The sequence below is a fragment of the Dendrobates tinctorius genome, unplaced genomic scaffold, assembly GCF_039654945.1.
Source record: "Dendrobates tinctorius isolate UK_male_01 unplaced genomic scaffold, ASM3965494v1 ptg000144l, whole genome shotgun sequence".
NCBI lineage: Eukaryota > Metazoa > Chordata > Amphibia > Anura > Dendrobatidae > Dendrobates > Dendrobates tinctorius.
Window position 1 is genome coordinate 507,091 of NW_027361811.1, and position 24,692 is coordinate 531,782.

Here is a 24,692-nt window from a genome sequence, read left to right on the forward strand (position 1 = left end):
ATGATACCTTGGTTGATAAAATCTGTCACATGGTTGTTGCTTAAACTTTATTTTCAGTTTTGAGTTAATGATATGCTCATGCTCTGGGGTGGCCTGTCAGGGGTTCTTTGTGTGGTGGTGGTCTCAATAGGTATTCATCTATATGGCTTCTGACAGGTCAATATATAACATTCATTATATAAACTAGAGAGCAGGTCACTGAGGGATCAGTGACCTGTCAGAAGTCATATAGATGAATACCTAATCAGAGCACCACATAAAGACCCCCCCCAAAAGCCTTCTCAGAAACACGAGCATATCAGTAACTCAAAACTGAAAATAAAGATTAAACAACAACCACAAGATGGATTTCATCAACCAAGGTATCATTTTAATCAGTATAATGGCGTCGACCTGACACTGTCTGTATGTTACTGTGCACAATCCTGCTGAGAGGTTCCCTTTAAGCTTCCACGAGTCTAGTGATCTGTATGTAGTACAATTTGTAACAATTGTGCAAATGCTTGAAAAAAAGAGAAAAAGACTTGGAGCTCAATAGACAAGTGTCAGTTCTGTTATGAGTTCATTTTCTCCTTAACCTCTGATGTCTGATGAACTCCCTCTGCCTGTGAAAGGAGGTAGTGAAATTGATCTGGATGGGAAGAACCTGTCATCTGAACAGGTGGAGTGTGATTGGACATCCGGGATTTCTGAGTGGATATAAGGCAGCCGACGCCCTGCTGGGTTGCTGGTGATCCTTTCTGCTCTGAGCTCTGGCATCCAGTTTAGTTCCTGTCTACTAAAAGCTAAGTTTTTGCTCTGCTATTTTTCCATGAGATTTTGTCTGTTTACTTAGTGTTTGTGTTCAGCCTGCCCTGGTTGGGACCGGCTGAACTCCATTTTTGTCTCTGATCAGTTGATCTCTTTGCTCTGTCTTCAGAATATACCTGAGTGCTGATATAGAGATTTTGAAGTCTAGTGACTTCAGGGCCTTTTCTATCAGACGTGTTGGACATTATTTTTGGCAGGGTTTTTTGCGTGATTGCAGCCAGCATCTTTTCTGTCCTTTCCTATCTAGTTAGTTGGGCCCCATCATTTGCTCAGCCTGTCTTTCTGTCTGCGTTTGTGTTTTCATCTGTTTTTCAATGACAATACATGTTGGGGGCTGTCTATTGCTTTGGGGTCTGCTCTGGGGCAGTTTAGATTTCCCCTTTCTTTCTTTAGGCTTATGTAGCTCTCCGGCTGTGACGAGGGGTCTAGGGCACCGTAGGAGCCCCCCACGGCTACTGTTAGTTGTGGTGAATAGGATCAGGGGTCTGCAATCCGCTAGCTTCCAACCTCTCCAGTTTTCTGGACTTAGCTTGTGTTCTTGTTTTTTCCTCCTCCGGTGACTCATTCATAACAGAATCACCAGCCATACCGCAGATTCTAGGGTACTCAATAGCAGGAAAGAATTGTAAAAAAAAAAAAAAAAAAGTGTCAGAATTTTTTTTTTGTGTATATTTTTTCCTCTATTTCTCTTAGGCCTTAGGGGGAATTTTTTCGCAATGGAGATTAAGCAATTGTCTGATCGTGTGGAGCAGCTCACTGCTGAAGTGCGGGGAATTTCCGCCTATCTTGCTCATTCACATGCTGCTGAACCAAAGATCCCTACTCCTGATGGGTTTTTTGGGGATCGGTCTAAATTTTTGAATTTTAAGAATAATTGTAAATTATTTTTTGCCTTGAAGCCTAACTCATCGGGGAGCTCCGTGCAGCAGGTTAAAATTGTCATCTCTTTGCTGCGCGACGATCCACAGGATTGGGCGCTTTCTTTAAAACCTGATGATCCTATTCTAACTAATGTGAATGCATTTTTTCAAGCCTTGGGGTTGTTGTATGATGAACCTAATGCTATTGATCAGGCTGAAAAGGCCCTGTTGGCATTGAGCCAGGGTCAGGATTCTGCAGAGTTTTACTGTCAAAAATTCTGAAAGTGGGTGGTCCTTACTACCTGGAATGATGGTGCCTTGGCAGCTCTCTTTCGGAAGTGTTTGTCAGAAACCGTAAAAGATACTATGGTGGGATTTCCTGTTCCCTCTGGTCTTGACGATTCTATGTCATTAGCCATTCAGGTTGATCGGCGTTTGCGTAAACGCAAAAATGCACGAGAGGTGTTGCCACCTGTTGAACAAATGTCTGAACCTATGCAATGTGATGGAGTTTTGTCTAGGGCGCAACGCCAGGAGTTCAGAATGCGTAATGAGCTGTGTTTTTTTTGTGGAGATGCCTCTCATATTATTTCTGTTTGCCCTAAATGAGAGAAACGTTTTGCACACACATTTGCTGTGGGTGGTGTTTAGCCTAAGTTTCTTCTGGCAATTACTCTGATCTGCTCCCTGTCCACATTTTCCGCTAAGGCTTTTGTGGATTCAGGAGCAGCTCTGAACCTGATGGACTTGGATTTTGCTAAACGTTGTGGGTTTCCTATGACACCTCTGCGGACGCCTATCCCTTTGAGGGGTATTGATGCTACTCCTTTGGCGAAGAATAAACCTCAGTTTTGGACCCAGGTGGTAATGCGGGTCGCCCCAGACCATCAAGAAAATTGCAGATTTTTGGTGTTGCATAATTTGCATGATACCATTGTTCTGGGGTTTCCCTGGTTTCAAATCCATAATCCAGTTTTGGATTGGAAATCTTTGTCTGTGGTGAGTTGGGGTTGTCGGTGTGCCCTCAGTGACGCTCCTGTTTTCTCCACCTCTCCCCAGTCACATGAAGTTCCTGACTATTTGGCCGATTTTTATGATGTATTTAGTGAGAATGAGTCTGCGTCTTTGCCTCCTCATAGGAGTTATGACTGTGCAATTGAGCTGAGCCCTGGGTGTAAATTTCCCAAGGGTCAACTTTTCAATTTATCTATACCCGAGCACGAGGCTCTGCGATCCTATATTAAGGAGTCGTTGGAGAAGGGTCATATTAGACCATCCTCTTCACCCTTAGGTGCTGGGTTTTTTTTCGTGGCCAAGAAAGATGGTTCATTAAGGCCTTGTATTGACTATCGTTCCCTCAACAAAATTACTGTTAAATTTCAGTATACGTTACCCCTGATTTCTGATCTATTCTCCAGAGTTAAAGTTGCTTGCTGGTTTACCAAGCTTGACCTCAGGGGGGCGTATAATCTTATTCGCATTAAGCATGGGGATGAATGGAAGACGGCGTTTAATACTCCGGAGGGACATTTTGAGTACCTGGTGATGCCTTTTGGGCTCACTAATGCCCCTTCTGTCTTCCAGTGCTTCATGAACGATATTTTCCGAGATTTTGTCGATAAATTTTTGATTATCTATCTGGATGATATTTTGATCTTCTCCAAGGATTGGGATTCTCATGTGGAACATATTCGGACTGTGTTCCGGATCTTGAGGGAGAATTCCCTGTATGTCAAAGGATCTAAATGCCTTTTTGGAGTACAGAGGATTTCTTTTTTGGGATTTATTTTGTCCCCGTCAACTATTGAAATGGACCCGGCCAAGGTACAGGCCATTTACGATTGGGTTCAGCCTACTTCTTTGAAGGCCCTCCAGAAGTTTTTGGGTTTTGCTAATTTTTATCGGAAATTTATAGCAAAATTTTCTAGTATTGCCAAGCCATTGACTGATTTGACTAAGAAGGGTGCTGATGTGTTAAATTGGTCTCCGGAGGCTGTTTCTTCCTTTCAGGAGCTGAAGCGAAGATTCACCTCCGCCCCGGTTTTGCGGCAACCTGATGTCTCACTTCCGTTCCAGGTAGTGGTGGATGCTTCTGAGATTGGTGCAGGAGCTGTTTTGTCCCAAAAGGATCCTGTAACATCTAAAATGAATCCCTGTGCTTTCTTTTCCCGAAAGTTCTCTCCATCTGAACGTAACTATGATGTGGGGAATCGGGAACTGTTGGCCATGAAATGGGCATTTGAGGAGTGGAGACATTGGTTGGAGGGAGCTAAGTATCAAGTCGTGGTCCTCACTGACCACAAGAATTTGATTTACCTAGAGTCGGCTAAGCTCTTGAACCCTAGACAGGCTAGGTGGGCCTTGTTTTTTACACGTTTTGATTTTGTGGTTTCTTTTCTTCCTGGAACTAAGAATGTCAAGGCAGACGCCCTCTCTAGGAGCTTCTTTGCTGATTCTCCTGTGGTGACCAAGCCTGCTACCATCTTAGGCGAAGGGGTAGTTCTTTCTGCCATCTCACCCGATTTGAGACGTGCTCTGGAAGAGTTCCAGGAGGACAAACCTGAGCGTTGTCCCAGTGGAAAGTTGTATGTTCCTGACCAGTGGAAGAAGAGAGTGATGTCTGAAGTTCATTGCTCCGCATTGGCTGGTCATCCAGGTATTTTTGGTACTAGAGATTTGGTGAGTCGGTCTTTTTGGTGGCCCGCCTTGTCTCGTGATGTCAGGAATTTTGTGCAGTCCTGTGGGACTTGCTCCCGGTCTAAACCTTGTTCTCATTCTAGTGGGTTGTTGATGCCTTTGCCGGTGCCCAGGAGGCCATGGACCCATATTTCAATGGATTTTATCTCTGATATGCCTGTCTCTCAGAGAATGACTGTTATTTGGGTGATTTGTGATAGATTCTCTAAGATGGTCCATCTTGTACCACTCCCTAAGTTGCCATCTTCCTCAGAGTTGGTGCCCTTGTTTTTGGAACAGGTGGTTCGCTTGCACGGGATTCCTGAGAACATTGTATCTGACAGAGGAGTTCAGTTTGTTTCTTGATTTTGGAGGACTTTCTGTTCCAAGCTGGGAATTCAGTTGTCCTTCTCCTTTGCGTTTCCCCCTCAGACCAATGGGCAGACGGAGAGAGCAAACCTGACTTTGGAGTCGTATTTGAGATGTTTTATTTCTGCTGATCAGGATGATTGGGTTTCATTTTTGCCCTTGGCCGAATTTGCTTTAAATAATAGAGCTAGTTCTGCCACTTTGATGTCACCTTTTTTTTGTAACTTTGGGTTTCATCCTCGATTCTCTTCAGGGCAGGTGGAGTCTTCTGCCTGCCCAGGTGTTGACACTGTGGTGGAGAGAATGCACCAGATCTGGGACCAAGTGGTGGATAAGTTGTCTCTCTCCCAGGAAAAGGCCCAGCGGTTTTCCAACCGGCATAGGACCATTGGTCCCCGGTTTAAGGTGGGTGATATGGTTTGGTTGTCATCAAAGAATATCTCTATGAAGGTGGCTTCTCCAAAGTTTAAACCTAGATTTATTGGACCTTACAAGATTTTGGAGATTCTTAATCCAGTTTCTTTTCGATTGGCTCTTCCTGTTACATTCAAGATCCATAACGTTTTTCATAAGTCTCTGTTAAAGAGGTTTGCTGAGCCAGTAGTTCCTGTGGTGGCACCTCCTGACCCTGTATTGGTTGAAGGTAATGTGGAATATGAGGTTGAGAAGATACTGGACTCTTGTCTTGCTAGACGGAGACTCCAATATTTGGTTAAATGGAAGGGTTATGGCCAGGAGGATAATTCTTGGGTCTCTGCAACCGATATTCATGCCGAAAGATTGGTTCGTGCTTTTCATCGGGCCCATCCTGATCGCCCTGGTGGCGTGGATGAGGGTTCGGTGACCCCTCCTCAAGGGGGAGGTACTGTTATGAGTTCATTTTCTCCTTCACCTCTGATGTCTGATGAACTCCCTCTGCTGGTGAAAGGAGGTAGTGAAATTTATCTGGATGGGAAGAACCTGTCATCTGAACAGGTGGAGTGTGATTCGACATCAGGAATTTCTGAGTGGATATAAGGCAGCCGACGCCCTGCTGGGTTGCTGGTGATCCTTTTTGCTCTGAGCTCTGGCATCCAGTTTAGTTCCTGTCTACTAAAAGTGCTATTTTTCCATGAGATTTTGTCTGTTTACTTAGTGTTTGTGTTCAGCCTGCCCTGGTTGGGACGGGCTGAACTCCATTTTTGTCTCTGATCAGTTGATCTCTTTGCTCTGTCTTGGCCCCATCATTTGCTCAGCCTGTCTTTCTGTCTGCATTTGTGTTTTCATCTGTTTTTCAATGACAATACATGTTGGGGGCTGTCTATTGCTTTGGGGTCTGCTCTGGGGCAGTTTAGATTTCCCCTTTCTTTCTTTAGGCTTATGTAGCTCTCCGGCTGTGACGAAGGGTCTAGGGCACCGTAGGAACCCCCACGGCTACTGTTATTTGTGGTGAATAGGATCAGGGGTCTGCAATCCGCTAGCTTCCAACCTCTCCGGGTTTCTGGACTTAGCTTGTGTTTTTGTTTTTTCCTCCTCCGGTGACTCATTCATAACACAGTTCATACTCATACATAGTGTTAAAAACCTTAAGACTGACACCATAGAGGTGTATTACATAACACTTGGTCTGTTGATGATATCTACCTTTAAAGCACAACTCCAGCATTTTTTTGTTTCAGCGCATGAGTGTTGCATTTAATCTAAGTTCCCTGACCCCAGTATTATTCTCACTTGCTGCAGTCTAAAAGAGGTTGTCCGGGCTTTTGACATAATCTCAGTGCATATCTGGGCTGCAGAATGTTGACAATAAGTAATTTACCTTCTGTGGCCAGTTTGCAGCGTTTGCTAGATATCAGCTCTTGCTTGTAATAAAAACGTCCAGGGGTGGTGTGTTCTGGCATTGAAATGAGAACTGGTCATTTCCTCCTCAATAGTTTCACTTTCCATAGATCACTGTTCAGCGTGTGTCTGGGGGAGGAGCAGCTGCTCTCTGCACTGAGGCTGCTAGATGGGGAGGATTTGTTACTGTGTGAGGAGGGCTTGTTCATGTGGTCGGGGAGGGCCTGTTGCTATGGAGGGTGGGGTTGTTGCTATAGAGGGCATGTTTTTAGTAGAGTAGGAGGAAATGACCAGTTCTCATTTCAATGCCAGAACACACCCCCCCTGGACGTTTTTATTACAAGCAAGAGCTGATATCTCGCAAACGCTGCAAACTGGCCACAGAAGGTAAATTACTTATTGTCAGAATTCTGCAGCCCAGATATGCACTGAGATTATGTGAAAAGCCTGGGCAACCCCTTTAAGTTCTTCCCAGTGCCGCTCCAGTCCCGTGCTATCATCTTGTGACCGCAACTGCTGACTGAACGGTAGTAAGAGATAACAGTTACAAGTTCTCAGTATAAGTCCAGCCTGTCCAGCCAGTATAAGTCCAGTCCAGCTGACCAGCCTGACCAAAGAACTGAGATGGATTTCCAGGGCCGCTGAGCGAAGATGGAAGAGAACCCATTCTACTGAGCACTTCAGCGCATACAAACAGTCCCTTGCCAGCTTTAAGTCCACGCTCTCTGCCGCAAAACAAACTTACTTCGCATCTCTCATATCCTCCCTGTCTCACAACCCTAAACATCTCTTGAACACTTTCAATTTTCTACTCCGTCCCACAGCACCTCCTCACCCTCCTCTCATTTCTGCTGAAGACTTTGCCTCCTCCTTTAAGCAGAAGATCGACACGATCAGACAAAACTTTGGCCCGCAGCCCCCAATGCCCCTCTTAGCTGCTCAGCCCTGTTCTGCAAAAGCCAGCTTCTCCACCATGACAGAAGATCAGCTCTCCACCCTTCTGTCAAGATCACACCTAACCACTTGTGTCCTCGACCCACTCCCGTCACACCTCATCCCGTCTCACCTCATCCCTAACTTGGCCACAGTCTTCATCTCATCTCTAACACACCTCTTCAACCTTTCACTTACAAATGGTGTCTTTCCCTCATCCTTCAAACATGCCTCAATCACACCCCTCCTCAAAAAGCCCTCCCTTGACCCATCCTCTGTGTCTAAATATCGCCCGATATATCTCTTCTCCCTTATGCCTCAAAACTACTGGAACAGCATGTATATCTTGAACTGTCCTCCCACCTCTCCTCCTGTTCCCTCTTTGACTGGTTACAATCTGGCTTCCAACTGCCCTAACTAAAGTCACTAACAACTTACTAACCGCCAAGAGCAAGCGACACTACTCTGTCCTCCTTCTCCTGGACATGTCCTCTGCCTTCGACAACGTAGACCATTCCCTCCTGCTACAGACTCTCTCATTTCTTGGCATCACAGACTTGGCCCTATCCTGGATCTCATCATACCTAACAGACCAAACATTTAGTGTCTCCCTCTCACACACCACCTCCTCACCTTGCCCCCTGTCTGTCGGTGTTCCTCAAGGCTCTATCCTAGGACCCCTACTATTCTCCATCTACACCTTCGGCTTGGGACAGCTCATAGAATCCCATGGTTTGCAGTATCACCTCTACGCCGATGACATGCAGATCTACCTATCTGGACCCAACCTCGCCTCCTTACTGACTGAAATCCCACAATGTCTGTCTGCTATCTCAGTCTTCTCTGCTCGCTTTCTCAAACTGAACATGGATAAAACAGAATTCATCATCTTTCCCCATCTCACTCTACCCCTCCATCAGACCTATCCATCTTTCCCCAGTCCTGCACGCTCGTTGCCTGGGGTGATCCTCGACTCTGCGCTCTCTTTCAAACCACATATCCTAGCCCTCGCCCTCCTGTCGCCTCAAACTCAAAAATATTTCCCGGATCCGCTCATTCCTCCACCACGAAACCACAAAAACACTAGTGCATGCTCTTATCATCTCCCGCCTCGACTACTGCAACCTCCTACTCTCTGGCCTCCCCTCTAGCACTCTGGCACCGCTCCAGTCCATCCTACACTCTGCTGCCCGACTAATCCACCTGTCTCCCTACTATTCCCCAGCCTCCCCCCTATGCCAGGCCCTTCACTGGCTTCCTATTGCCCAGAGGCTTCAATTCAAAACCCTAACCATGACATACAAAGCCATCCACAACCTGTCTCCTCCATACATCTGTGACATGGTCTCTAGGTAACTACCTGCACGCAGCCTTCGATCATCTCAAGATCTCCTTCTCTACTCCCCCCTTTTCTCTTCTTCCCACAACTGCATACAAGACTTCTCCTGTGTTTCCCCCATTCTCTGGAACTCTCTGCCACAACACATCAGACTCTCACCATCAACGGAAACCTTCAAGAAGAACCTGAAGACCCACCTGTTCCAACAAGCCTACATCCTGCAATGATCCTCGGTCTACTGAACCACCGCACGACTTGCTCTACCCTCTCCTACTGTATGCTCACCCATCCCTGTAGACTGTGAGCCCTCACGGGCAGGGTCCCCTCTCCTTATGTACTTGTGTGTCCCTTGTCTTACACATGTTTATTATACTTGCCTATATTTCCCCTTTTCACATGTAAAGCGCCATGGAATAAATGGCACTATATAAATGCATAATAATAATAAGTCTACAAGAGCATAAACTTTGAGTTGTAACTTCCAGATCTCTCCAGCAAACACAGCAGAGATTTGGCTTATCACAAGAGCATATTATGACAGCAGCTGGTTAGTACGAGATTATATGCAATGAAACTAAGTTTAGAAGCACAACTCCAGCTCTGCAATAAAATAAAGTTCTGGATTGGTGCTTTAACCCCTTAATGACCGTTGATATGCATTAAAATGGCAGCCGCGAAAGGGCCTTATTTCCTCATGTTTTAAAATAGCGATCAGGAATAAGTCTATAGCACCCACCAGAGTCTGAAAATCTCCAGGGTTTCAGCTACCTGATGTAGCTGAGACCCTGGAGAACGTGATCAGGGATGGTTTTTCCAGTCTTAGATCACGTGATCACCGTTATTCGATGATCACGCCAAAAAATTGTGTCCGCTAAAAAAAAATAATTTCTCTCTCTTCTGACATGATATAACATGTCAGAAGAGAGAGAAATTATGTCCCCAAGCTCCCCTCAGTACCTCCATCATCCCCTGGGCCCTCCTGCTTTATCCCCAATCCACTGTTTCCTGTTAATGAAGAAAAATGGATGTCGCATGCGCAGTGTGCCCGCTTAGATCTGCTGGCAAGCACCCAGCAGCAGCAGGGTATTTTCCTATTGGTTCCAGACTTTTGATCACTGTTCTAGACTCTATCACAGTTAGCAAAAGCCCAATAATTAGTACATCTGCCCTGAGTCATCATTTTAGATAAAAAAAAATTATTTTATAAATATATGTCTTTTTTATTCTTTGACATTAGAGTTAGGGCTGGGGTTGTGCTTAGGGATAGGGTTGTGCTTAGGGTTTGGGTAGTGGTTAGGGTTAGTTTTGGGCTTAGGGTTAGGATTGGGCTTAGGGTTGGGGTTGAGTTTAGGGTTGTGGTTGGGCAGAGGTTTAGGGTTTGGGTTAGGCATAGGGCTTTTTCAAAAATAAAAAAATTATACTCGTAACGACTAGTGTTGAGCACAAGTACTCGAGTTTGTATTGGTATGACCTAGTATCCCAGGTGCTCTAGTTACGTGCTCCAGTCATCGCATGTTTTGTGGCTGTTAGACACCCCAAAAAAATGTGAGGACTGCCTGCCAATCACGGTTAATCCCACACTTTTTTGGCTGTCTAAAAGCCACGAAGCATGCAAAGTGGGGACTCGAGCATGTCACTTGAGCACCCACGATTCTCGGTGCATACCCGAGCACCCAATGCAAACTCGAGTAGCGAGCACTTGCGTTCATTACTAATTATGACACATTCAATATGACAACATAATGTCATCAAATTCTGTGTAGTACCTTTGGCTTCAAATTTCTCACTGTTCCCCTGGATAAAATCCTTGAGTGGTGTAGTTTCCAAAATGGAGTCACTTGTGGGGGGTTTCTGCTCTTTGTGCGCCTTATGAGTCCTGCAAATGTGACATGTAGCCTGCAATCTTTTTCAGGCAATTTGTGTTCCAAAATGCAAATATTGCTCCTTAAGTTCGAAGCCCTGCTATTTGTCCAAAGAGAACTTTTTAACTATGTGTGGTGTATTGCTGCACTTGAAAGAAACTGTAACAAAGTGTGTGGTCCACTATTTGGTGTTACTTCTTGGAAAAGTAAAAAAAAATTGGGGTTAAAACAACATTTTAGAGGTAAAAAAATTATTTTTTTCATTTCACTTTTGCATTACTTCCTGTGTAGCACATGAAGGGTTACAACATTTCCCAACAGCAGTTTTGAAGTATTTGAGGGGTGCGGTTTTTAAAATGGTATCACTTTTGTTGAGTTTCCAATATATTGGCCCCTCAAAGTCCATTTAAATCTGATTAGGTCCCTAAAGAAATGGGTTTTGTAAATTTGTTAAAAAAATGAAAAATTGCTGGTAAACTTTTAACCTCTTAATCATCCTAACAAAACAAAATGACATTTGAAAAATGGTGCAGATGTAAAGATCTAAAAATATTGGTTGTAGAATCTAAGTGGTTCGACAGTGGTTCATCTCATTACCCACTCCGGATGACATGATTGATGAATCCTCGAGGCAGCCAAGGGGCATAATGAAGTCACTAAGTCTGCCATTTTAGCATTCTTATTAAGCCTAGTCCCAATTTACCAGATTACTGCCTATCCCCAATATAGCCGATAACTTGCTAAATGTCCAAGGGCCACGCGGCTGTGGACAGCTATCAATCTGAAAACAGATTTTGAAGTGCTCCATTTAAATGGAGTGGTGGCTTGCATGTTGGAAGATTCAAGGAAATGCCAGAATTGCTGTTTGCAGGTCACTCTTGACCTATAAATGTAATAAAAAGTCATTACTGAGTTATGTGTATTCTAAAATGGAACCAATAAAAACGAATATCACACAAGAAAACAAGCCCCCAAACGACTCCATCATCGTAAGTATGAAAAAGTTCTGGCACTCATATAAAAAAGTGTTTGTTTTTTCTTTATGTTGTAAAACACAAATTGTTTTGTAGACTCATTTTCTAAGTAGTAAAATGTAACAAAAGAAATATAAATGTTCATGTTCATTTATGACATTTTACCACACAGTAAAAACAAAATCCAGAAACTATGGTAAATTTTAGGCTGCAGGGATTTTTTTTTAAACTTTTTTTTTTATTTAATACCTTGCTTCGTAAATTAAACAGTGCCATAAAAATTAAAACTCATCCTGCAAAAAAAACAAGCCCTCATTAGGCATGTCAATGGAGAAATAAAAAAGTTATGGCTTTTGGAAACTGTTAATAACAGAATGTCCATGATGTCTGAAAGAATATCTTCAGTGATGTATTATTAACAATCCCATTTGAGCGTTATGAACCTACTGTTTAAAATGAGAATTTGTTTTTCAGTTTCGACCTTACTTTTAATTTGGAAGCATACACCATTGTGTTGATGAATGACTTATTCACAGCGGCCTATGGGGTTTACATCAAAGAAAAAATGAATCCCCAGGTAATTCTTCTAATAGGTTATTTTTATTTGTCTAAAACCGCATGCATCCTCCATATTTATTTCACTTCCTTTGGGTATGAAGGAAGTCAAAGCAGGACATATAATTGCTACTATCTGTCCACCCGCACAGGGTCCCAAGAGGTACGAAGGCCAACCTCCACCTCCCAAGCTGTAAGCAGCTTTCATCACAAACACAATAAGTGTTTGGCATATCTGTAGCGATGAGAGCCCGCTTAATTTACGGGTTCCATGTCTCCAGAAGCAAGAGATGGACATAATGTGTGGGCACTGCAATGTATGGGCTCTACACTTGCAGATTTGCAATTCTCACTCAGCAACATTCACAATTGCTTGTTTCTGACATACACCCATGGTGTCAAAATCATCACTGCACCTGTAGGTAAATTCTCAAAGGGGTGTAATGTCCAAAATGAGGTCACTTGAGGGGGGATTCTGCTCTTCTGGCACTTAGTGGCTCTGTTTATTGCATCCGCTAACTATTCTACCATCATTTGTTCTCCAAGAGTCAAAAAGTGCTCCTTCCATTCCGAGTCATGCCGTGTGGCTAAGCATTAATGTACAGTACAAAATTTTTTACCCCTTTTCTCATGTGACAATGTAAAATGATTTTGTGGTAAAAATGTAATTATTTTTTCTTCACTGTCCAATGGTATAAAATTATGTGACACATGTGGTGTCAATATGATCACTGCCCACCTAGATGAATTAATTGAGAGTCGTAGTTTGTAAAATTGGGTCACATATGGGGAGTTCTGCTGTTTTAGAACCTCAGGGGCTCTGCCCTTTGACATGACAACCTCAAACGATTCCATCAAAATGTGTACTACAATATGTCACTCCTTCCCTTTGGAGCTTTTGTAGTAAGGGTCAGATTGGGGGGTGGTCCACTGCTTACCGCCACCAGACGACACAGACACCAGACAGAGTCAGATTTTGGTTGCAACAGGTCCGAGTTTATTGGCCATCCTCCTGACGACCGTAGCCATACACCACAGCACCTTCACAGCTCTCCGTATTTATGCCCGGGTACCTGCACCTTTCTTCAGTCGTAGTGATGTTCCTCACGGCTCTTTCGCTGGGGCTGCCCTAGGCCTATCTACCGCCAGCGTTTCACCAGTCCGAGGTCGTCGTCCAATTGGTACCCCCGGGGCCTCATCTGTCCTGCGGTTCTTTGTGTCAGGGCCACCCCCCTGACTGTCTCTTCCTATCAGTCCCCTGGTCGAGCTCTCCACTGTTGTCAGTTCTCCATACTGATTCTTCTCCTCCTGAGCTCCTCCCGGGACTAGAACCGTCTGGAACCCTGTCCTGTCCTATTTATCCCCTTCCTCGGGAATTTCCCTCCTGGGTTCCTATCTCCCTGCCCCCCATGACTAAGCGGTTTCTAAAGCTCTAAGCTGCTGTCAAGTTCTGAACTACGCCCCCCCTGCCATCTTGTGGTCAAACTTAGATATTGCACTCCTATTCCATTTTCCCCAGCTGTTTCCCTTCTGTCATTGCCAATATCCGACTACAGTGCACAAACCATCCCTTCTCCCTACTGACACGTCCGTCTGTCAGGTCACCTTCCCTACACTTTCCACTGTGCTTAAAAAGTAGTTTCGACCACATATGAGGGATTGGCAAAATTAGATGAAATGCAGAACATATTTTGTGGTCCATTTTCTCCTACTGTCCCTTTTGAAAATTGAAAACTTGAGGTTGAATTAAAATTTTAGTAGAAAAAATGGTCATTTTCAATTGACTCAGCCCAATTTTATACAATTCTGTGAATTGTTTGCGGATTAAAAATGCTCACTGTACTGCTAGATGAAATCCTCAAGAGGTGTAGTTTCCAAAATTGGGTCACTTGTGAAGGCTCTTGAATTTTGACATGCCATCTGCAATCTGTTCCAGCAAAAATGCTCTCCTGAATTCTATAGGTGCTCCTTCCCTTTCCAGCCCTACCTTGTACCTAAAACAATAGTTTTCACCACATATTGGGTATTGGTGTACTCAGGACAAATTGCACAACAAATTGTATGATAAATTTTCTCCTGTTACCATTGTGAAAATGAAAAATTTGGAGCTGAAGCAACAATTTGTAGAAAAGATATGTTTTTTAATTTTCACGACTCATTGTTATAAAATTTTGTGATGCACCTGTGAGTTTGAGGGGTGTAGTTTCCAAAATGGATTCACTTGGGAGGTTCCACTGTTTAGGCACATTAGGGGCTTTGCAAATCGAGACATGGTGTCCACTATTTATTCCAACACATTTTGCATTCCAAAAGTCAAATGGCGTTCCTTCCGTTCCGAGCCCCGCTGTTCGGCCAAATAGTAGTTTTTCTCCACAAATGGGATATCGGCATACTTAAAAGAAATTGCACAACAAATTTCTATTGTTCATTTTCTCCTGTTACCCTTGTGAAAATGAATAATTTGGGGCAGAAAAACATTTTTTTGGGAAAAATTTAAATCTTCATAATTTCCTTCCACATTGCTTTAATATCTGTGAAGCACCTAAAGGGGTTAATACACTTATTGAATGTGGTTTTTAAAATAGTGTAACTTTTGGGTATTTTCTGCTATATAGGCCCATCAAAGTCACTTGAAACGTCATGTAGTCTCTAAATAAAACAGTTTAAAAAATTATGCTGACGTAAAGTAGACTTATGGGTAATGTTATTTATGAGTCATTTTATACAGCATGACTAACTGGTTTAACAACTTCACTTCAAAGCCTGTTTTCACCTTCCTGACCAGGCCAATTTACAATTCTGACAACTGTCACTTTGTGAGATCATAACTCTAGAACGCTTCAGTGGATCCCACTGATTCTGAGAATGTTTTCTTGAGACATATTGTACTTTATGATAGTGATAAAATTTCTTTGATATGACTTGCTTTTATTTGTGGAAAAAAAATTAAATTTGGCGAAAATTTTGAAAATTTTGCAATTTACAAACTTAATTTTCATGCCCTTAAATCAGACAGTCGTATTGCACAATAGTTAATAAATCACATTTACCACATGCTTACTTTACATCAGCACAATTTTTGAAACCTAGTTTTTTGTGTTAGGAAGTTATAAGGCTTAAAAGTTGACCAGCGATTTCTCATTTTTACAGCAAAATTTGCAAAACCATTTTTTTAGGGACCACCTCACATTTGAAGTGACTTTGAGGGGCCTATATGACAGAAAATACCCCAAATGACACAATTCTAAAGACTGCACCCCTTAACGTACTCAAAACCACCTTCAAGAAGTTTGTTAGCCCTTCAGGTGCTTCACAGGAATTTTTGGAATGTGGAAGGAAAAAGTAAACATTTCATTTTCTTTCACAAAAATTTTCCTTTAGACCTAATTTTGTTTAACTTTCACAAGGGTAACAAGAGAAAATGGAACATACAATTTGATATGCAATTTCCCCTGAGTACGCTGATACTCCATATGTGGGGGAATACTACTGTTTTGGTGCGCGGCAGGGCTCGGAAGGGAAGGAACACATTTGACTTTTTGAATGCAAAATTTCCTGGAATAATTAGCATACACAATGTCGCATTTGGAGAACCCCTGATGTGCCTAAATAGTGGAAACCCTCAACAAGTGACACCAGTTTGGAAACTAGACCCCTTAGGGCAGGGTTCCCCATCTCCAGTCCTCAAGGCCCATCAACAGATCATCTTTTCAGGATTTCCTTAGTAATGATCAGGTGATAATTGCTTCACCTGTGCAATACAAAGGAAATCCTGAAAACATGATCTGTTGGTGGACCTTGAGGACTGGAGTTGGGGAACCCAGTCTTAGGGAACTTATCTAGCTGTGTATTGGGCACCTTGAACCCACAGGTGCTTCACAGAAGTTTATAATGTAGAGCCGTGAAAATAAAAAAATCACATTTTTCCCAGATAATTTTTTTTTCTAGCGCCAAGGGTAACAGGAGAAATTGATCCATACAATTTGTTGTGCAATTTCTCCTGAATTTACGGGTACCCCATATGTGGTCGAAAACTACTTTTGAGGCACAGTGCAAAGCTCAGGAGGGAAGCAGCGCCATATTGCTGCACTTGTTTGAGGATGCCATGTTACTTTGGCAGAGCCCCTGAGGTGCTAGAACAGCAGAACCCCCCTTAAGTGACCCCATTTTACCAAGCAAACCTCTCAATTAATTTATCTAGAGGTGCAGTGATTATATTGACACCACAGGTGTGTTACAAACTTTTATACCATTGGGTAGAGAAGAAAAAAATAATTACCATTTTTACTACCAAGATTATGTGTTAGCCCCAAGTTTTACATTTTCATACTGGGAAACGGGTAAAAATGTCACCAAACTTTGTCCCACAATTTCTGCTGAATGTAGAAATACCCCATATGTGGCTGTACAATACTACTTTGCCATACGGAGTGTCTCGGGAGGGACGGAGCGCTATTTGCCTCCTGCAGCACAGATTTTCCTAGACTAGTTTGCGGATTCCATATAAAGAGCCCCTAAGTGCTAGAAAAGCAGAATCCCCGCTCAAGTGACCCCATTTTGGAAATTATAGCCCTTTGGGAATTTATCTATAGATGTAGTAACAATTTTGACTCCATGGGTGTTTTCCTGAAAGCAAGCAGCAGTGGATGTTGCCGAGTGAAAATTTCAAACTTCCATTGCAGTCATGAGTACATTATGCCCAGCTCATGCTTCTGGAGACACGCACTTGCAAATTAGACGGGCTCTCATCACTACAGAAATGCCAAATATGTGGGTGCTAAATGTGATTTAGGCACACTGGGGCTCAGAAGGAGGGGGGATTTGGATTTGGGAGCAGAGAATTTGCTGAATTTCTTTTGGAGAGCGAGGACCATTTAGCTTTTCCAGAGCCTTTGTGCTACCAATTAGGGTATGTGCACACGGTGCGGATTCTGCTGCGGATCCGCATCGGTTTTGACCATGCGGGTCCGCAGCAGATTTAGGTGCGTTGTACAGTACCATTGTTTTCAATGGTAAACTGAAAAACACTGTGCACATGCTGCGGATTTTTCTGCGCGGATTTGCTGCGGTTTACAATCCGCAGCATGTCAATTCTTTTGTGCAGAACCGCTGCGGTTTCACACCTCATCCATTATGGAGTGTGAAACCGCAGGGCAAAACCGCAGGCAAATCCGCAGATAAACCGCAGGACTTTAGTCCTGTGGATTTATCAGCGGATTTTACTACAAAATCCGCACCACCAAAAACTCCGTGTGCACTTACCCTAACGTGGAAGCCCCCTATATTTCCATTAACAAATGAGAGACTTGAGTGAGGACTTGCTTTTTTTGTGGAGATTGAGTTGAAGCTTCTAATGGGAACATTTTACATAACGTTTGGGATCACATTTATCTGGCACTATATGCTGAGCACTTACTTTGGGGTTTTCATCTAAATCTCTGAGTAACGTGACATATGAAACCCCAGAGGGATCCATTCAAAAGACGGACACCACCAGATCACAGGTCTTATGGCATCCACAGTGCCTCCATCTGCCTCATTGTAGGGAACCTTCTGTCGGGGGTTCTGTCTTATTCATGTATTTCCGTGTAGTGCGCAGGATAAATGTGCACCGAGCCTTACTGCGATCTTTGGGAGGCCGAATGGAAAAAGTCTACAGCATGTGAAGAATTGGTTTTATTTATTTTTTTACGCGGTATAAGTGAATAGGCAACTTTATTTTTCGGGTCAGTGCGATTACAGCAATAGCACATTTATATCTGGTTTTTATGTTTGGCTGCTGTCACACACTAAAAGACACTTTTTACTGCGAAAATTAGTTATTACATCACCATATTTTGAGAGCTATAATTTTTCCATATTTCGGCCAACAGTCATGTGAGAACTTGTTTTTTTGCGGGACGAGCCGACGTTTTATTTGTACTATTTTTGGGCACATGACATTTTTTTGATGGTTTTCTATTCTGATTTTTGGTATGGTGGCTTGTTTTTTTGCGGGACAAGATAACATTTTCAGCGGTACCATTTTTATGTACATCCATCTTTTTGATCGCATTTTATTGCACTTTTTGTTAGGCTGTATGATGATAAAGCTTTTTTTGCCTTTTTTATGGTATTCACTGAAGGGGTTACTAGTGGGACAGTTTTATAGAGCGGGTCGTTACGGAAGCGGCGATACCAAATATGTGTACTTTTATTGTTTATTTTTTGTTTACGTAAATGTATTTATTGGAAAAATAATTATTTTTTATTTAGGGATTTTTAAAAAAAACATTTTTTACTCTTTTTATTTTTTTTTACATTGTTCCAATGCTTCTGCTCTGCAGAGTATCACGTCAGGATCTCACAGGCAGGAAGGAGGCATGTCAGCACCTACTCTCAGCAGGCGCTCACAAGCCACCTTCTCTGTGGGACCTGGAAAGACCGTGTGGCCATCTTGGGGCCAGGGGTCTCCATGGAGACCATAAGGACAACACGATCGCATCATGTTGTCCTGATGGAAGCGCGCAGGGAACTCACTACTGACAGCGGCATCACAGGGGTTAAATGCCCATGATTGGTGCTAGCACCTTTCGTGGGCGTTGTTGCATGGTGTGAGCTCTCACACAGAGCTGACAACCGCATGCGATCGCCGCAGTGTTCAGTGTGAGGCCGCCCGATTGTGCCGCCGTACATATACTACTTTTTGCGGGAATGCAGCTCCCGTTGAGCAGTATATGGACGACGCATGTCGGGAAGGGGTTAAGGATATAACAATTGAAAGTTTGAAAATTGCTAAATTTTCGTCAAAATTCCGATATTTTCACAAATAAACCCCCAAAAATTCAACTTAAATTTACCTTTAGACAGTGTTCCTCTTTGGTCTCATGACAGGGCAAGTTGCAACTGTGAATGTCACAATGTGCCCTGGACCAAGCAGAGAGGAGCATCTTTTAAGGTGTTGCCTACACAGTTCACCATTTAAATTGGGTTTTCCTCTTTCAACTTTCTGTACACCATCATCACGCCTGTGTTAAAATTATCTTAATCAGCATAATCTCCTTATCTCTGAGCTACTCTTGGTGTTTGTGTGTGTGCGTAAATATACCGTATATGCCATTTATTAATTTTAGTATTTATGTATAGTTACAGTGCGGAAAAAAAGTATTTAGTCAGCCACCAATTATGCAAGTTCTCCTACTTAAAAAGATGAGAGAGGCCTGTAATTGACATTATAGGTAGACCACAACTATGAGAGTCAAAATGAGAAAACAAATCCAGAAACTCACCTTGTCTGAATTGGCAACATTTATTTTGCAAATTATGGTGGAAAATAAGTATTAGGTCATTAACAAAAGTTCATCTCAATATTTTGTTATGTATCCTTTGTTGGCAATGATAGAGGTCAAATGTTTTCTGTAAGTCTTCACAAGAATGGCACACACTGTTGGTGGTATCTTGGCCCATTCCTCCATGCAGATCTCCTCTAGAGCAGTGATGATTTGGGCCTGTCGCTGGGCAACAAATCCCTCCAAAGATTTTCTTTGGGATTGTGATCAGAAAACACTGCCTAGGCCACTCCAGGACCTTCATATGCTTCTTACGAAGCCACTCCTTCATTGCCCTGGCGGTGTGCTTGGGATCATTATCATGCTGAAAGACCTATCCACATTTCATCTTCAATGCCCTTGCTGATGGAAGGAGGTTTGCACACAAAATCTCACGATACATGACCCCATTCATTCTTTCATGTACACAGTGTTAGGCGTCGGATTCCTGCAGGGACACAACAGGAATCTAGAGCCTCACATGCTGCTCTGCAGCAAGCTTTTCCTGAGGCTAAGTCCCTCCGCCACTCCACTGAGCATGCTCACGAGACAATTTCCCATTGGAGGTCGGAAGTCACATGCTCAGGTCCTTCTCCAGATATGACTGGTCCATCTCAGAGATCTGGAAGGTCCCAGCCGCGCATGGCCATGCGCTAGTATAGACTCTTCATGCTAGATGTGTGAATGGTGATTGATGTATGATTCTGGTGACTGACTTATTAAGATTCCCCTCCCTCTGACATTACGCATGTGGATAAGGAACTATAGAAAGAGCCAGTGCCAGTTAGTGGCAAGCCTTAGGCCACTGTGCACACCGCACCTCTACACTAGCATCCGGTGGTGTCACGTCTCTCACGGCACTATCGCATAGCGGCTGTGTCTGCCGCCATGCTGCATTCAGCAGCACTTACCAGCGTCCGCAGTAGCGACGCCGCAAGCACGGTAGGTCTAGACGGACACCGCTCCCTGTTTTGGACCCGTGTCCTGTGACCAGATACCGTGCGTGCAATTTCGCCGAGACCTGTGAGTCTAACAGGCTCGGTGTTTATGTTTATGTTACAGCGCCTCTGTGAGTTAACAGAGCCCGCTATGTGCATCATATAGCGCGTCTGCCATTAATTAGCAGTGGTTTTAACACCTACTGCACGGTGGACCCCGAGCAGCGAACGCACTTTATTATTTATTTATTTAGTGCTTTCCCCATTCCTAACACACGGATCAGTCATCCTGGTCCCTTTGCAGAGAAACGGCCCCAAAGCATGATGTTGCCACCCCCATGCTTCACAGTAGGTATGGTGTCCTTTGGCTGCAAGTAAGCATTCTGTTTCCTTGAAACATGACGAATTTTATTTCTTCCAAATAGTTCTACTTTGGTTTCATCAGACCATATGACAGTCTCCAAATACTCCTTTGGATAATCCATATGCTCACTAGCAAACTTCAGATGGGCCCAGACATGTACTGGCTTAAGAAGGGAGACACGTCTGGCACTGCAGGATCTGAGTCCCTGGCGGCGTAGTGTGTTACTGATGGTAGCCTTTGTTATGGTGGTCCCAGCTCTATGCAGGTCATTCACTAGGTCCCCCCTTGTGATTCTGGGATTTTTGCTCACCGTTCTTGTGATCATTTTGATCCCACAGGGTGAGATCTTGCATGGAGCCCCAGATCGAGGGAGATTATCAGCGGTTTTGTATGTCTTCCATTTTCTTATTATTGCTCCCACAGTTGATTTCATCACACCAAGCTGCTTGCCTATTGCAGGTTCAGTCTTCCCAACCTGGTGCAGGGCTACAATGTTGTTTCTGGTGTCCTTCAACTGCTCTTTGGTCTTCACCATAGTGGAGTTTGGAGTGTGTCTGTTTGAGTTTGTGGACAGGTGTCTTTTATACTGATAACAAGATCAAACAGGAGCCATTACTACAGATAATGAGTGGAGGATAGAGGAGCCTCTTAAAGAAGAAGTTACAGGTCTGTGAGAGCCAGAAATCTTGCATGTTTTTAGGAGACCAAATACTTATTTTCCACCATAATTTGCAAAATAAATCTTGCCAAATCAGACAAGGTGATTTTCTGGATTTGTTTTCTCATTTTAGCTCTCATAGTTGTGGTCTACCTATGATGTCAATTACAGGCCTTTCTTATCTTTTTAAGAGGGAGATCTTGCACAATTGGTGGCTGACTAAATATTTTTTTCCACACTGTATACACTTATGCTGCACAAACGCATATGGATTCTTTTAGAAACAATTAAAATATAGAGTAGGACCATTGTGACTTTCCCTGGTGAATGCCTCTTCATGGAGTGTCCCACATGGTCTCATCAGATTTGAAGAATGGCACATAGTACAGAATGTATTACTATCACAAGACTAAAGGCCCTTTTACATTTAGCGATGCACCAGCGATCTGACCAGCGATACAACCCGGTCAGGATCGCTGGTGCATCGCTAAATGATCGCTAGTGAGCTTTCACACAGAAAGATCTCACAGCGATGCAGCAGCGACGCAGCGCACGATACTCACCTTTCACACACAGCGATCCAGACGTCCTCCCGCCTGCGTCCAGCGTCGCTCGTCTCACACAGCAGGAAGCCCAGCAGGAAGCAGACGACGAGAAATGGAGCCGCCCGATCTCGCGCGATCAGCGATGGACAGCGAGGGAGCCGGTCGGAGGTAAGTATCACACATAGCGATATCGCTAGCAATATCGCTATAACGTCACAAAATCAGTGATGTTTTAGCGATATTGCTAGCGATATCGCTTAGTGTAAAACCCCCTTAAGGCATTAAAGTTTCTATACAAACCATCAGAAGGCGTTTGCACACTGTGCAGCTACAGGTCTTCCATTAACCTAATGCCACCACTCTCAAAGGCTATCATGGTTCACAACAAAATTTCAATGTAGGCTGGGATGTAAGTCTATACTATTCAACGATAAGCCCTGCTTTTGTCTTAGATGCAATGACAGCTGGAGATTTGTCTGGACAACACGTGGGCAAACCCATGAAGAGGCCTTCATGAGGAAACATGAAGGTATCTTGGGTGCCATTTTTCGATATTCTTTTTATTTGGGGGATTTTTTTTAAATTTTTTTGGGAAGTTGATTATAGTTATAGTCAATAAGATGAATAATAAAATATAACAGAGTGATCTAAAACTTGTTCAATTAAACGAGTAAAAAGATATATTCAAAGAAGAATCAACAAGGAAAAAGAGGTTAATGCAAGAGGAAAAGAAAATGGAAGGAAAAGTTAGGAAAGGTAGAGGGTAAGGGTAAGGAAAGAAGAGGTCGTGGGAGAAGGTTAGATCAGATAAACGTGGAGAGTAGGGACAGTGGAAAAGATCATCCTTAATTAAACAATATTTATAATAAAACAATTTTCAATTTGTTTTGTTAAATATGTAATTCTACTTGTACTTCTTGGCATATGTTAAAGCTTTTAACCTAAAAGGGGCATTCCGACTTGAGGAAATAAATAGGTTCCAAGATGACCGTGTGGAATAATATTTTTTTAAATAATTATTTTTTCGAGCGTAAGCATATTCAAAAGAATTATGGGTACACATTCTTTTCATTAATTCTGGAATGGAGGGAACTTCTATTGATTTCCACTTAGATGCTATAAGTAGTTTTGTTACAGCAAATAGATGGATTGTGAAATATTTAATTTTAGGTGGGAGTCGATTTGAATCAAGCGAGAACAAAACCAGCTGAGGAGACAATTCAACTACATAGTTGTTAATATTGCTCAATAAATTAGCTACGTCTTTCCACATGTCGATTATTTTAGGACATGACCAGAAAATATGTAATATTTTAGCTTTTCAAGAACAGTTCCTCCAGCATAAGTCCGATCCATCCTCAAAAATCTGCTTTATTCTGACAGGTGTATAGAACCAACAAGATAAGATTTTAAAATAATTCTCATGAATATCAGCATTTACATTTGATTTGTATGTTATATCAATTGCTTCTATCCATGACTTAGGTGAAAAACATATATTCATATCTTCTTCTCACTTAACCGTGTGTTTTGATTTTTTAAATTGTTACGTCACTATTGAAGAGTGTATACAGATTTTTAGTGTTCCAAATAGAATTTATTAAGGGATTTTCCATAAAAAATATGATAACTCTTTGAAGAGATATGGGGGGAGAGAATTTCCACCTACTATATTTCCTTAGTTCTAAAAGTTACATATTTCCTCTTTTGGAAGGTTGTACGATAAAGTCAAGGCTAGAAAATTTATGATTGAATCTTTTTAGGTACGGTAAATAAAGCCGAACAATTTGTTATACCATTCTTTCGCCATTTATCTATAGCGAAGTCTGGAAGAGCAGGGCAGAATATAAATAAAGTTTTTCTAATGTGTAACTAATTTGGTTGTTGTTGGTTGGTATAGATGCTTGTTCCCAGATGTAGCGGTGCTGAAGGTGTTAGCGGCAAATGAATGGAGGACACCAGGGCTTGCAGTTTCAAAGCTTTACTCACAGTTCGTGGTACCCACTGGTGCCTGCCTCCGTGCCGTGTCCTCCGGGGTAGAGACTCAATCAACCTCCCGGGCAAGTCGGGTTTCTCCTCTCCAACACTCCGCCAACATGTGCCTTTCCTGAACGACTCCTCTATTGCGCCTTTAGTGTGAAGAGCTCCAGTACCGTGGTTACTCTGAAGTTCCTCCTGTCAGATGTTCCTAACAACTCTACTTATATGACAGACAGCTGTAGCCTCTATCGGGGACTCCTTTCAGAGTCCTGGCTCGCGAATCTGTTGCTGTTGTGTCCCAAGTCTTGGATGGGAGTAGTGCATTTACAGCCAACTACTCCACCGGTGTCTGCTGCAGAATCATAAGTGTCCATACAACCTCGGGGACCGGGCCGCGGCCTTGCGCTGAGAACCTATAGGCAGAGTGCTCTCTCAACCCACAACTCCTCTCTGTTCTCCTACTCCTTCGTTCCGCGCTGTTCCTTCTCTCTCTTATGGAAGCTTAGGTTGCAGGTCTACGTCTTTCTCCTTCTCTTCTCTTTCCCATGCCAGCTGGCTCAGATCACTGAGGCAGCTGCAGCACTCGTTCTTCTATCTCGTTCCACGGGAGATCTTCCACTAAGACCAGTCCTCAGCCTCTCCTGACTGACTGTCTTCCTATGCCTCACTCCCGTCAGGCTGACCTGCTGTCAACCTGCTCTCTC

The 24,692-nt window shown here is 43.1% G+C and overlaps 1 protein-coding gene across 4 annotated transcripts in view; it reads left to right on the forward strand.

The window, feature by feature from the left end:
• SLC35D2 (solute carrier family 35 member D2) overlaps nucleotides 1-24,692 on the forward strand; it is a 207,241-nt gene that overhangs the window by 75,889 nt on the left and 106,660 nt on the right. For all 4 annotated transcript variants that reach the window (XM_073545946.1, XM_073545948.1, XM_073545947.1 and 1 more), the window contains one exon: nucleotides 12,116-12,218. In XM_073545946.1, coding sequence (XP_073402047.1) covers nucleotides 12,116-12,218 — 103 coding nt within the window. The remainder of the gene's footprint in view (nucleotides 1-12,115; nucleotides 12,219-24,692) is intronic.